General features: G+C 30.7%; 1 protein-coding gene and 1 pseudogene across 2 annotated transcripts; both read right to left on the bottom strand.

The window, feature by feature from the left end:
- Positions 1 to 5,029: 5,029 nt before the first annotated feature.
- Positions 5,030 to 6,645, bottom strand: LOC146910605 (UDP-glycosyltransferase 73C1 pseudogene; annotated as a pseudogene). The gene has a single exon (XR_015018562.1). The product of XR_015018562.1 is annotated as a UDP-glycosyltransferase 73C1 pseudogene (transcript).
- Positions 6,646 to 12,449: 5,804 nt separating this feature from the next.
- LOC146910604 (UDP-glycosyltransferase 73C1-like) lies at positions 12,450 to 14,396 on the bottom strand. Its single transcript, XM_085725594.1, has one exon. The coding sequence runs from the start codon at positions 14,223 to 14,225 to the stop codon at positions 12,714 to 12,716; it is 1,512 nt and encodes a 503-aa protein (XP_085581720.1). The 5' UTR covers positions 14,226 to 14,396; the 3' UTR covers positions 12,450 to 12,713.

Here is a 14,396-nt window from a genome sequence, read left to right as displayed (position 1 = left end):
ATAGTAAATATTAATTTTGCAAATTAACTACTAGTAACATTCCCTCAGAAAAAAAAAAAACTACTAGCAACATTTTTTATTAAAAAAATTTAATTCATTGCGCCAAGTCAAAAAAGTTTGCATGGAAAAAATTATTATGGCCAATTTGCAAATTTAAAGGGCCAAATTTTAATTTTGGTTAAATTTAGGGGTCAATTTGTAAATTTTTAAAAAATTTGTGGTCGATCTGGATTTTTAAAAAATGAGACTAAAATGCAAGATTTTAAAAATATATGTACCTCAAAAATGACCTAGCATTACCGAAAATAAAATCGATTGATCCTTCGATAAAACATTCCTTGTAGTAATGCCTCACAAGGTCGTCGTGTAATGTATGTATCTTGCGCACCATACATTCCACATCCGTAGAATGTTGTCTGGTCACCACCAGCTCTTATGCAATAATGCAAGAGCTTGTGCCCCAACAACTCATTGCTTGGCAGGAGCAGTGTTCTGCCAAAAATAAAAAAACATGGGTTAATTAAATATAGGAAAAAAAAGGAATAAGATATTATTTGTTTTATTTGTTTTACTATCTTAAATGGATTCAAAGTTTATTTAATTTCTTTTTATAGCAAAGTTTATTTAATTTTTTGTTAATTAATTCTGTATATATTGCTGTTTTTTTTAAGGATTTATATATTGCTGTTTGTTTGGAGCCTTTATTACTCAAAACCAAATCAAGATGAGCCGTCCTCGCGAGCTTAGCTCAGTTTGCATCCTCTTACATGCTTGGACGTTGATATATATATATATATATATATATATATATATATATATATATATGTATGTATGTATGTATGTATGTATAATCTCTTGGCTTTAACACAAAATGAAAATTTGCTTTAGACAATTTTAATAAAAGCAGCGAAGAGATTATATAAAATGTTCTAAAGCAAATTGTAAATCTATTTTCATTTTAAAATTATCTGAAGCAAATTAAATAAATTTTTTGACACATAGTTTTTTTTAAAAATCAAACATCGCACAAGATGAGAAATTAAAATAATGTTCACCGAGACAGTGAACAAAACAATGTGTCACATAAGACCGACAAATCACAAAAAAAAGTCAAAATATATGTGAAAATATTGAGGCGAAAAAAATAAATTTATTGTAATTTTTTCAATATGTAATGTCTATGCGTTGGTAATTGATCTATTTGTAAAATAAATTTTAAAATAGTTGACAATTTTTATATTCTAAGGTAACATTAATTATATTTTTTAAATCGTGCCTTAAAATTGATACTACATAATATATTGAACACTTTCAATTCAATATTTTATACTTTTTATTTATGATAAATATGATGGATACTCCCAGGGGCGGATAAGTGTGGCTATTGCCACACCAGCCTAGCTCATACTTTTTTTTTTATAAAGAGCATAATTATATAATATATTTGTTCTATTTCGAACCATAGCATGACATTATACTTTGGGCTAGTGCCGCAACATTTATGTTTGAGCTTGGTGGTTGTTGGTTCAACTATTAACTTTTGCATTTTTTTGATAATTTTTTCATGATAATATAAACGATAGGGAGAATCAAACTTGCGAACTCTAAACACATTGACTTCATTACCTTCCACTAAGCTATAATGCTTGCTATGTTATTTTTTTGCAACTTTGATATATATATATATATACACACACACACACACACACACACACACACACACACACACAGACACACACACACTGCGCGCGCGTGCGCGTGCGCGCGCGCGTGCGCGTGCGCGCGCGCGCATGCTCTTTAATATATATAAATATATATTAAGATTTTGTGACTTACGTTGTGCATTATCTATAAATAATTGACGATTTGTTATGATTAATACATATGTTGTTATTTTTGTAATTTATTTGTCCAAAATTTTTAGTCTTTACTTCCTCAAAAAAAAAAAATTAACCCCACGAATAATTCAATCCTAAATCCGCCCCTGGATACTCCTACATTATTATTTGATAGTAATTGATAAGAATAATATAGAAGACTCTCTATTACCTATATATCACTAATTTTGTTTTCTTTTTTGACTCGAATTCACTTCTTTTGACAACCCTTGTAAACTTTTGGCTTATTTGATCCAATGGTCCTTCAAATAATTTCAAGTTTTTATTTTGGTCCCACAATTAATAAAACGTATCTTTTGGTCCCTCACATTTTCCTCCGTTTGCCAAATAAATCCAGACTGTTAAGTTTAACCCCAAATGTATAAGATGGACCAATATTATAGATAGTCCACCATAGACCTTATTAATTTTTCCAATTTTAACCATTTGATCTTTTTTTAAGAAAGAGAACCGTTGGATTGCACATGTCTATTTTATCTTACGATGTACCACTACCACCTAACTTTTCTTCATCTTCCTCTTCATCATCAATCATATTCATACATTTATCACAACCTAGAATTTTTTTATCTACTAACAATATATATTTTATATATATGGTGGACCATCACAACAACCCAATTTCCTCTTCCTCAATTTTCTTCCTATATACACGTGAAAAAATCAAACATTTTCAACCCTCAAACCTCCTCTTTAATCACACATAATTCATCTCCAAATTCCCAATTTCACGGCCATTTTCACAGTTTTTTCGACCCATTTTATATAATCTCGTTTTTGTCCAAGTTTGTGTCAAAGATTGGATTTTTATTGTGGTAGAAGCATGCCCATGAGACCCTTTTCGACAGACAGCAGAAAGGGTGGCACATAAGCTGGTTTCGATACAGAAATTGAACAGAAAACACAACACCATCAAATCAAAACTAAACAACAACAAAAAAATCTTTATATATATGGTGGACCATCACTTTATTCCTTCCTTGTCTTCTTACCTTCTCCCAAAACAACAACAAATTTAGGAATTGGGAAATTCAATTTGGTGATTTTCGAATTGGGAATTAGGGTTAGGTTTTGTTTGGAATTGGAATTGGAATTGAAATCCAATTTTTGAATTTGGATCTGATTTGGGGAATGGAGGTATTTGGTTTGCCTTTCCTTCTCTAAAATTGGATACTATTTATTCCTTGGCTTCGTTAGGTACAGTGGTGGCCATGGGAGAGAAGAAGGAGTTCTTTCTCTGGTTGTCTCGAGTGAGAGAGAAAAAAAAAATTAATCACAGTGAAAGAGAATGAGTTTACGTGAGAGAAGGAAAGGCAAGGAAGTTTTTTATTTTTTTGACATGAGAGAATGAGTTTACAAAAAATAAAAAAATTCTGGGTTGTTATGATGAATGTATGAATATTATTGATGCAGAGGAAAATGAAGGAGATGAGGTATTGGTATACCGTAAGATAAAATAGACATGTGTATCCAACGGTCCTCTTTCTTTAAAAAAGATCAAAGGGTTAAAATTAATCCACCATAGACATTTGAGATTAAACTTAACATCCAGGGATTTATTTGGCAAACGGAGGAAAAAGTGAGGGACCAAAAGGTACGTTTTATTAATTGTGGGATTAAAATGAAAACTTGAAATTATTTGAGGGACCATTGGATCAAATAAGCCTAAACTTTTTTTCCCTTCTTTCTCAATCTAGGTGACATTTATGATGGGAAGGCTTCTTAATTTTCCCTTAATGGGAAAAGGTCAAATATACCATTGATATATTCATAAAATATTGGATGGCCTAGATGTGAGATTGGGTACCTTTTGTACCAATTGCCTTGTTAGTTTTAATACATTTATGAATGTGCCCCTCCATTTTTGTCCAATAGGAGTATATGTTAATCAAATATAATCCCTAATGGACTATCTCTTTCTTCTTTTTTTTCCGCGGCCTGTCTAATTAAAAAATAGTTATGTCACATGTGTATAAATATTTTTAACATCAGGGAATTAGACATCTTTTATTGAAGGGGTCAGGGAATTAGAAATCTATGATTGAGTTTTAGCAAATATTCGACTTATGTGTTACAACATGTCTAATAAATATTTTTTATTACGCATTTATACGAATGTAAAAAATGCAATCACTTGATTTACTTTGCCTTAAAAGAACTTCTATAGTACATTTGTAAATCGAGGTGTACCGATACTTTGTTTCTTAAATTTATAAATTAACGATTATTTTTATGAAATAAAAAACTGAAAAATGCAAACATTCATTCCCCTTATTGGGTGAAACTCATGTGAGTCTCGTCACTTTATGTGAGATTCATTTTTAATGTGTGATATCCACCTTGATTTCACCCAATAAAAGAGTGGGTGTTAGAGAGAGTGTCGGAAAGAGAGTGTCCATATCACTCCTGTAAAAAGTTATTTGTCAACATTTATATTTTCGAAAATATAATTTTATAGAAAAACATCATTTCATTGTTTATAAGAATCGTAGTAATTTTTTTTATATATTATTGTAAAAAATAATCAATGTTATTTATTATTAGTGATAAAAATAAAAAAAATATCAATTTTATTTTGTTGACGCTTTTGATAAATAAGATTTAGTTATTATAATTATAATTGATAAAAAATAATATTTTTCTTCAAACAAACAACTCATTTAACGGTTAATTATAAATGACAAAAAGTCTTTTTTTCTTCTTCTCCTTCACTAAATCCTTCATTTCGATAAAGAACGGTATGTGTAGATTCGGAAAAGTTCAATTCCGTGTCATTTCATCGGCATTAAGATAAGATTTTTTTATTGAAAATATTTATAAAATAAAGATCTGTGTAAAAAAGTATAATAAAAACAATAACTGGGTGATAGAATTATATTTACTTTTGTGTGAGTGAAAATTGTAAAATATAACAAAGTGGTTGTACCGGCTATAACCTGTTAATTCAGCTTTTCCCATCATGGGAAAATTAAGAACCCTTCCCACCATAACCTGCACCAACTTACATATGCTTGTAACTTGTTTTTCGAAAGAACATAGTATGTTTGTAACTAAACAGTAAAACATCCAAGAATACATAAATGAAATAGTAAAACTCCCTTCAAGCTTAACGAAGTCTTGCATGCATTCAATTTTCTTTTTTTGGTATGAAGGTCTTTTCATTTTGAATTGGTATTTTCATTGGCAAATGATGACACCATATCCTTACTTTTTTGCATGATATCTTGGATAAACAATGTAAAATTAGAGTGAGAAGATCCCCCTCTTTCTACAGCCTTTTTAGCCATTTTACCAAGCTCCCTAATTCTTTTTCTTCTTTCTTCACTTTCACTTTTATCATCCATTAACATTTCTATTCCTCTTTCAACATCTTCTTTCTTGACCAACACGTCACTTTCTTCTTCCTCACCCCATTTCATAGGACTCTTCACCCCAATTTTCACACCAACATTTAATATTTGTACAACTAAACATTCATTCAAAAATTGGTCCGCAAAAAGTGGCCATGTAACCATTGGCACACCAGCACATATTGCTTCTAGAGTAGAATTCCAACCGCAGTGTGTTAAGAAGCCTCCAATTGCTTGATGTGACAATATCAATAACTGAGGAGCCCAACCCTTAATCACTAGGCTTCTACCATTGATTCTTCCCTCAAATCCACTCACCTCAAGCCATTTTTTCAACTCTTCTAACTGATTTCCCTCTCTTAAAACCCAAATAAAAGGTCTTTTTGTTGCCTCTAATGCTAAACCAAGCTCTATCAACTGTGGTGGTGTTAAATTGCATAAACTTCCAAAGCATGCATAGATAACACTCCCTTGTTTCTGAGAATCAAGCCATTTCAAGTGATCCCATTCATCATTTGAATCCTTATTAATATTATTATTACCTCTTTGAACCTTATCCAAGTAATCCGTGTTACTAAGTGATACAGGACCAATACACCAAACTTTATCATTTCTTACCATTTTATAATCCCTTGCATATGTTGGCTCTAACTCTTCAAAAGAATTCACGAGCATCCCATAACTACCCGTTTCAGCTTCAAGCAAGTCATCATTAAATTGTTTCCAAGCTTCGCCCTTTAATTCTCCTAGTCCTGTTTGTGCTATTGTCATTTCAATTTTGTCAGGGATACCAGGCAATTCAAAGTATTCAGATTCTTTATTAGCCATGATTTCGGCCATATTATTGACATGAAAATTATGCATATTGAAGAGATGGAAGCAACTTACTCCAAGAAAAGAAATTCTTGGAATATTGAACTTTCTAGCTACATGAAATGTATATGGCAAACACATATCAGAGATGATACAAGTTGCTGGTGTTGTGAACTCTTCAAACAGCTTTTCAACTTCTTGTTGGAGAAACTTCAATGCATTGAGGAAGTTTGAGGCCGTGCCAAGTGCAGGTAGCATGTCAAGATTCTCACACCCTTCTGGTAATCCAGACTCTTTACATGGAAATTCAAGTTGGACTAATTGAATGTGAAGACCATATTCAACATAACGTGCTACAATTGATGTGAAACGAGATGCATTTTTTGGGGTGGTTACTATTGTAACAATAACATTTTGATGTTGTGCCAATATTTTTGCAATGTCCATCATGGGGATCATGTGGCCTTGTGCCATCATTGGAAACAACACAAAGTGTAGTTTTGGGTCTTGGGATACCATGCTTCTGTTTTTGAGAGGATTAAGGATGTGTTGTTGTTATTTGTAGTATATGGTGTACAATGAATGAATTTAGTTAAAGTTGCAAGACATATTTATACTCCCTCCGTTTCAAAATGAGTGTCGTTTTAGGTGTTTACACACATATTAAGAAATGTAATGATTAAGAGAAGGATAATGGTTATTTTACCAAATTATCCTTATTAACTATTGGTTAGTTTTAAAAGTAAGTATTTTGGAAGTAGTGTGCAGAGTATTAATTGGAGGGTACAATTGAAAAAAAAAGTTATTATTGCATTGGAAACTGAAAGCGACACTCATTTTGAAACAAATTTTTTTGGCTAAAACGACACTCATTTTGAAACGGAGGGAGTATATACTAATTCCATCTCCTAATATATCCTTTGGAAATATACAGGTTTCATATTAATTTTTTTAAAGGGTCATGTTAACTTGTGCCCTTAGGGCACATGTTAAGCAACTCAAAAATGGTAACATTTTCTTAAATTTTGTGCATTCAATTATTGAAAAGTAAAAAAGTTAAAGTCAAATACATTAATTACAATAGAATATTTCTATTTTGAATCATTAACTTGTGCCTTGAGGGCACAAGTTAACATTTCCCTTTTTTAAATATACTCTTTATTAAAACCACTACTTTATCTTCGGATAATAAATCATATTTGGAAACATCCATATACATAATAATATTTTAATAATATCTATATAAAATAGAAAATTGAATATACTATACTTTTTTTGTCAAATAGTTTAGTGGCTGGAGCTCACACATTTTAAATATGAAGAAGTGAGATGTTTGAGGTTCGAACTCCGATCCCTATATATATATATATATTATGTATTGTCCTTACAAACTGAGGTAAGCTCACGGGATTTTATACTATACCTTTTTAATATATGCAAAAATGACATAATAATAAGTTTATAACAAGAGAAATTTATGGTACTCCCTAAAGAGCTTTTGAGGTGATGTAAGCGCTTACATATGTATAAGTTGGATTATTTGAATCACAAACAAGTTTATTTTATCCTTTTGTCTATTATTTCATTTTATTCACTAATTAGATAGCAACGCAAAACAAAGTTTCTATGTTAAATTAGGGTCTTTTAATTGCCCGTCAAGTATATTCAAGGAAACATAAAGTGAGAGCATAATTCCTCAGTTTTAGAAATATTGTATGTTTCGATTATATTATAATTTAATGCGATCAAAGTTCTTTATAGAATTTTTATGTAAGGTTTTGTACAAGTAACAATTTTTTGAAAGGCCTTGTAAAATAAATTATATTTTGAACTACAAATATGAGTTTAATTAGTGTAATTACTATACATTGTCCATGTAAAGTTATTTTACTCAAACATCCAATGATATGATAAATCATAAAATGAGAGTACAGTGACCGTGCACATTAATTTATTTGTTTCCTGTCCCATATTCAGTGGGTTATGGCATCATGTTCGTGCTTGGATTGGGGTTTGTGAAGTTGATCCGGTTAACGTTTCTGATCACTTTCTTCAGTTCACTTATTTGACAGAAGGGGCAACAACTATACGCTCATTTATGCAACTTTTGTGGCTCTTATGTGTGTCGGTGTTATGGACTGAACGTAATAATAGGCAGTTCAATAACACCGAAATTTCTATTCATCAGTTGTTCGAAAAGGTTCAAATACATTCTTACTGGTGGATGAAGGCAGCTAATATAATGCAGTTTTTGAGTTAGGGGTACATAATTGGCTAGCTTGTCCTATTCTTTGTTTGGGTATAGGTTAGCTGCCCCTATGCTTTTATCTTCCATTTTGATTGAACACTGTGTAATTATGGTCGTTTTTGTTTAGCTCGTCTTGTGCGGAAGAAGCGACGCTTTTGTTGTTAATATAAGCCTCATTTTTATCTGTTAAAAAAAAATTAAATTCTACAAATATTTTTAAATTATTAATGTCTCATAAAATTATTCATATAAAGAAGTATATGCATATATATACACGCGTACGGAAAAAAATTAAGGCAATTGTCAAATGCAAAATATACTTTGCTTTTCTTCCCCTTCGTTTTCTTGTGGATAAAGAAAAGAAGCGTACAGTTCTGGAACAAGTGCATGTAATCCAAATGCCATAAAATGAAGAGACAGAACAACCTATGGTGCAAAGTTGATGGAATAAATTCAATGACCACAACCACATATAGTCAGTTAGTTGTATTTTATCATGTTAGTTAGTTATTAAATTTTTTTTGTCGGCTTGGTTTGTGGTCTATTTTTTGTAATACTTTCCCTAGGCCTTTTGGCCTTTGTTGGTTGGTTAGAGTACGCTAGCCATAGGTTTTTTTTTTTTTTTTTTTTTAAATTCGAACTCCAGACCTTACATATATTCAGGGGCGCGTCCAGGTATAGATGAGGGTGTGCACCTGCACACCCTGAATTTTTCCTATTTGCACCAATAATCTTACTTTTATGTTATTTGCACAACCTAGAATTTTTGTTTTGCACCTCCCATCCAAGAGGCCAAGACTGCACTACACTCACACGTCTCATATAATTGGTAACGTTTGTCTTTGAAATTTTAATGCTATTAATTTGCTCATAAACTGGCTTTTAATGTTATTATTCTCTTTGATAGTAGACTTTTATTTTCCATAAAAGCCAAAACGCATGGGCATTGAACTCATTTTTTAAGGTTTTGATTTCAATTACTCATCTGCAACACCAAGTCAAATCCATTTGTTATTTACTTGTAGATAAAAAATACTCATTCCGTCTTAAAATAACCGAGTCATTTGCAAAAAATAATTATCACAGAGACACCAATTAATATTAATTTCATCACTCTCATTATATATATATATATATATATATATATATATATATTAAAATTATAATTTTAATATTAATAATAATTAATAAAGTTAAAATTTGCACCCCTGACTCAGGGTCTTGGATACGCCACTGCATATATTATATATTGTTCATACTAACTGAGCTAAGCTCACGAGGACCCCTAACCATATTAGTCACCCTTGAACTCTTTCTATATTTCTTTACTTATAAAGAAGTTGTATTAATTCATATATCAGTGTATATAATTAAACACTTGAATGAGGAGATATAAGATTGATTTAGTGATTGGATGGATATGTTAAGAAGTTGAGTCGTAAGGAGAAATAATTCAATCAATTCATTTTTAACATAATATTAACAATTACTAACAATATGAATGTTAGAACTTAGATATTTAAAATAATTAAATACTTAAGTGGTGAGAAATATCAAGATCATCCATCATGGCACCCACGACATGGTCCACGTGAATATGTTGGAATGTCAAATGTAAGTAAAAGTTCATATATTAGATAAAATTATTAGCATTGAACAACATAAATAAAAGAAATTTTGGGCGTGTTGTCTTGTGAAATCATACAAATCACATGATTAAAATTTTGGATGCGCTGTAGTTTAGTTTCTAACTATAAAAGATATTATTTGTAGAGCTTAAGTTTGAACCTTAAATTTTTTATTTCTTTACAATATAATTAACCATGTGTGAATCTAGTCATTGAACTATTTACAATAAAAAATACAATATAATTAACCATGTGTGAATCTAGTCATTAAACTATTTACAATAAAAAATAAACGTGTTGTTCCTCAATTATATTTTAGACGCGTCTATTGACCCAACAGCTCAGTACTGTTAAGTGTGATAGGTAAAAATCCAAATCCTACATTTCATTTGATCTGCTATATGAAAAAACTATTGGGTTAAATTTAGTAAGAATACATTGACCCGTAAGAAAAAGAAATTATTTCGTATTTTAAATTGTAAATTGTATACTCCAAAATATGATTGATGTATGTGTTTTACACATTTACAAAGAAGGCAACTCAAGTTTGTGCAGGCCAAACCAAGTTTAATACATTTTTTTTTAGGAATAAATCTTAATACATGACAAGTAAGGTTTTCCTTTTATTTTTAATTTGTTTTTAGCAGATTCAAATTTAGTAAGGTTTTGACGGCTATATATATGTATATTGTTCCATCGTTTTTTGAACACCAATGGCGAGGTGATATAACATCAATGATTTGTCCTCGTGAACTTATCTCAATTGGTTACAAGGACAATGCATAAAAGATGCAAGGTCTGGGGTTCAAACCCCAGCCACCACCAAAAAAAATAACACCAATGGCTTTTAGGATGATATCTGAGAAGTAATTTATTGCGTACCTCCTTAATTTATTGCTATAACACCATTTTGTCATGTCACTTTTAATTACATACCTAAAAACCCATAAAAAAAACATATCTAAAAACCTTTAATGATGAGATATAATGCATGTAAAAAAACCTTTAATGCATGTGAAAAAAACAACATAAGTCGGTGCATCCTTATTTATTAATTTTGTTACGTCTGCAGCAATTTAACCTAATTTTTTTCCGCTCATTTGCTTTATTAGGTTTGCAATTATTTAACCTAACAAATTACATCTAAAAAAATGCATCGCACCAATTTCATTCTATCCTCTTGCCTTTTTTTTCTACACTTATCCTTATCCTTATTTATTAATTTTGTTACGTCTGCAGCAATTTAACCTAATTTTTTCCCGCTCATTTGCTTTATTAGGTTTGCAATTATTTAACCTAACAAATTACATCTAAAAAAATGCATCGCACCAATTTCATTCTATCCTCTTGCCTTTTTTTTCTACACTTATCCTTATTTATTAATTTTGTTACGTCTGCAGCAATTTAACCTAATTTTTCCTTATTTATCCTTATTTATTAATTTTGTTACGTCTGCAACAACTTAACCTAATTTTTTTTCCTTATTTTTCCTCATTTGCTTTATTAGGTTTGCAATTATTTAACCTAACAAATTCCATCTAAAAAAATGCATCTCACCAATTTCATTCTATCATCTTGCCTTTTTTTTTTTCTACACTTATCCTTATTTATTAATTTTGTTACGTCTGCAACAATTTAACCTAATTTTTCTTTATTTATTAATTTTGTTAGGTCTGCAGCAATTTAACCTAATTTTTTCCCGCTCATTTGCTTTATTAGGTTTGAAATTATTTAACCTAACAAATTCCATCTAAAAAAATGCATCACACCGATTTCATTCATATCCTCTTGCTTTTTTTTTAAAATTTTATTAGGTCTGCAGCAACTTAACCTAATAATTTCCCTCTAAAATGTTGTATTTGGTTAGCAGCATTTTAACCTAACAAATTCCATCTAAAATGCAGCGCATCAATTTAACCTAACAAATTCCCTCTAAAATGCTGTAATCCCTAACATTTCTGCTCGCTTTTCATTCCTATCATGTTTTGTCATCGTTTGTATATATTTATTGTTTATGTAGACTTTTTTTTTACAATAATTAATGTTAATATTCCTAAAGTCCAATAACTTTAAAGCAAATATTCTCATACTTCTTTATTTTCATACGTCTTTAAAATTTTATTTTATGACAAAGTATTATACATTTTAACATATTATTTTATTTATGATGCAGACTATGAATATTATTTTCTACCACTATAAGTCAAGTATTGATAGCTTATTTAGGTGCGAAACTAAAGTCAATATTTGTTGGTTAAAGGATTTTAACCATTAATATGTTATGTTGTTTAATGAATTTTATTTATGAATTTAAATTATTTCAACCTAATATATTTATGTTTGTCCGGACACAAAAATTTGCTTATAATAATTAACCCGGGCAACGCCGGGTATTTAGACTAGTTATAAATAAGTTAGAAAATAAAATAAGTTAGAAAATTGTTTTAGAGAGGGAAAAAAATCCTTTTAATAAAGGAAAACAATTATTCTCTTAAAAAGTTAACTATTACAATTTAAGCATACCAAATTTAGCAATTATTCTCTTAAAAAGTTAACTATTACAATTTCCAATGCACTCACTACACAACTTTTCATATAGAAATTACTAATTAAAGTGCTTAAAGAATGCCCCGGAGGCACTCGTTAACATTTCCCTAATAACAATGTACCAATCAAACATACATAGCAAGCAAAAAAAAAAAAACAGACATATAATAAATGTTTTTCAAGTAGTTCTTGCCACTTTTTCTAAAGACTAAAAGAGATACATGCATTTTCATTTTGAATTGGCATTTCCATTGGCAAATGATGACATCATATCTTTATTTTTCTTCATGATATCTTGGATGAACAAAGAAACATTAGAGTGAGAAGATCCACCTTTTTCTACAGCCTTTTTAGCCATCATAGCAAGCTCTCTAATCCTTTTTCTTCTTTCTTTACATTCACTTGTCTCATCCATTAACCTCTCTATTCCTCTTTCAATATCTTCCTTCTTTACCAACACACCATCCTCTTCTTCACCCCATTTCATTGGACTCTTCACCCCAATTTTCACACCAACATTTAATATTTGTACAACTAAACATTCATTCAAAAATTGGTCCGCAAAAAGTGGCCATGTAACCATTGGCACACCAGCACATATTGCTTCAAGAGTAGAATTCCAACCACAATGTGTTAAGAATCCTCCAATTGCATAATGCGACAATATCAATAACTGAGGAGCCCAACCCTTAATCACTAGGCCTCTATCATTGATTCTTTCCTCAAATCCACTTTCATCAATCCATTTTTTGAATTCTTCTAATTCATTTCCTTCTCTTAAAACCCAAATAAAAGGTCTTTTTGTTGCTTCTAATGCTAAACCAAGCTCTATCAACTGTAGTGGTGTTATATTGCATAAACTTCCAAGGCATGCATAGAGAACACTCCCTTGTTTCTGAGAATCAAGCCACTTCAAGTGCTCCCATTCATCAATTGAAACTTTATTATTATTACCTCTTTGAATCTTATCCAAGTAATCAGTGTTACTAAGGGATACAGGACCAATACACCAAACTTTGTCATTTTTTATCTTTTTATATTCCTTTGCATATGCTGGCTCTAACTCTTCAAAAGAATTCATGATTACACCATAAGTACCCATTTCAGCTTGAGCCAAATCACTACTAAATTGTTCCCAAGCTTCACCCTTTAATCCTATTCCTGTCTGTGCAATGTTAATTTCAATTTTATCAGGAATACCAGGCACATCAAAGTATTCAAATTCATTATTAGCCATGGTTTCTATAATATTATTGACATGTGCATTATGCATGCACAAAAGATAGAAGCAATTTATTCCACCAAAAGAAATTCTTGGAATATTGAACTTTCTAGCTACGTGAATTGTATATGGCAAACACATATCAGAGATAATGCAAGTTGGTGGTGGTGTTAACTCTTCAAATAACTTTTCAACTTCTTGTTGTAGAAATTTTGATGAATTGAAGAAATTTGTGGCTGCACCAAGTGAAGGTAGCATGTCAAGATTCTCACACCCTTCTGGTAATCCAGACTCTTTACATGGAAATTGAAGTTGAACTAATTGAATATGAAGACCAGATTCAACATAACGTGCTAGGATTGATGTGTAACGAGATGCATTGTGTGGGGTGGTTACTATTGTAACAATAACATTGTGATTTTGTGCCAATATTTTGGCTATGTCCATCATTGGGATCATGTGACCTTGTGCCATCATTGGAAACAACACAAAGTGGAGCTTTGGATCTTGGGATGCCATATGTTCCTTTTTTTGGAAGGATTAAGGATCGGATGTTGTATTTCTGTTTGGTGTACAATGATAATTGAACTAAAGTTACACATATTTATATACTAACTTTGTCCTTGAATACAACTTTCCAATAAAAAATAGGTCAAATAATTTATTTGGTCCAATAAGTTTGACAAAAAT

This window comes from Medicago sativa, chromosome 7, assembly GCF_051527215.1.
Source record: "Medicago sativa cultivar Bolivia chromosome 7, Bolivia_mono, whole genome shotgun sequence".
NCBI classification, from domain to species: Eukaryota; Viridiplantae; Streptophyta; class Magnoliopsida; order Fabales; family Fabaceae; genus Medicago; species Medicago sativa.
This window is presented reverse-complemented; position numbering and strand designations above follow the sequence as displayed.

What these genes read in the sequence shown, in the direction of transcription:
- LOC146910604 (XM_085725594.1), bottom strand. Translation starts at nt 14,225, where the DNA reads ATGGCATCCCAAGATCCAAAGCTCCACTTTGTGTTGTTTCCAATGATG.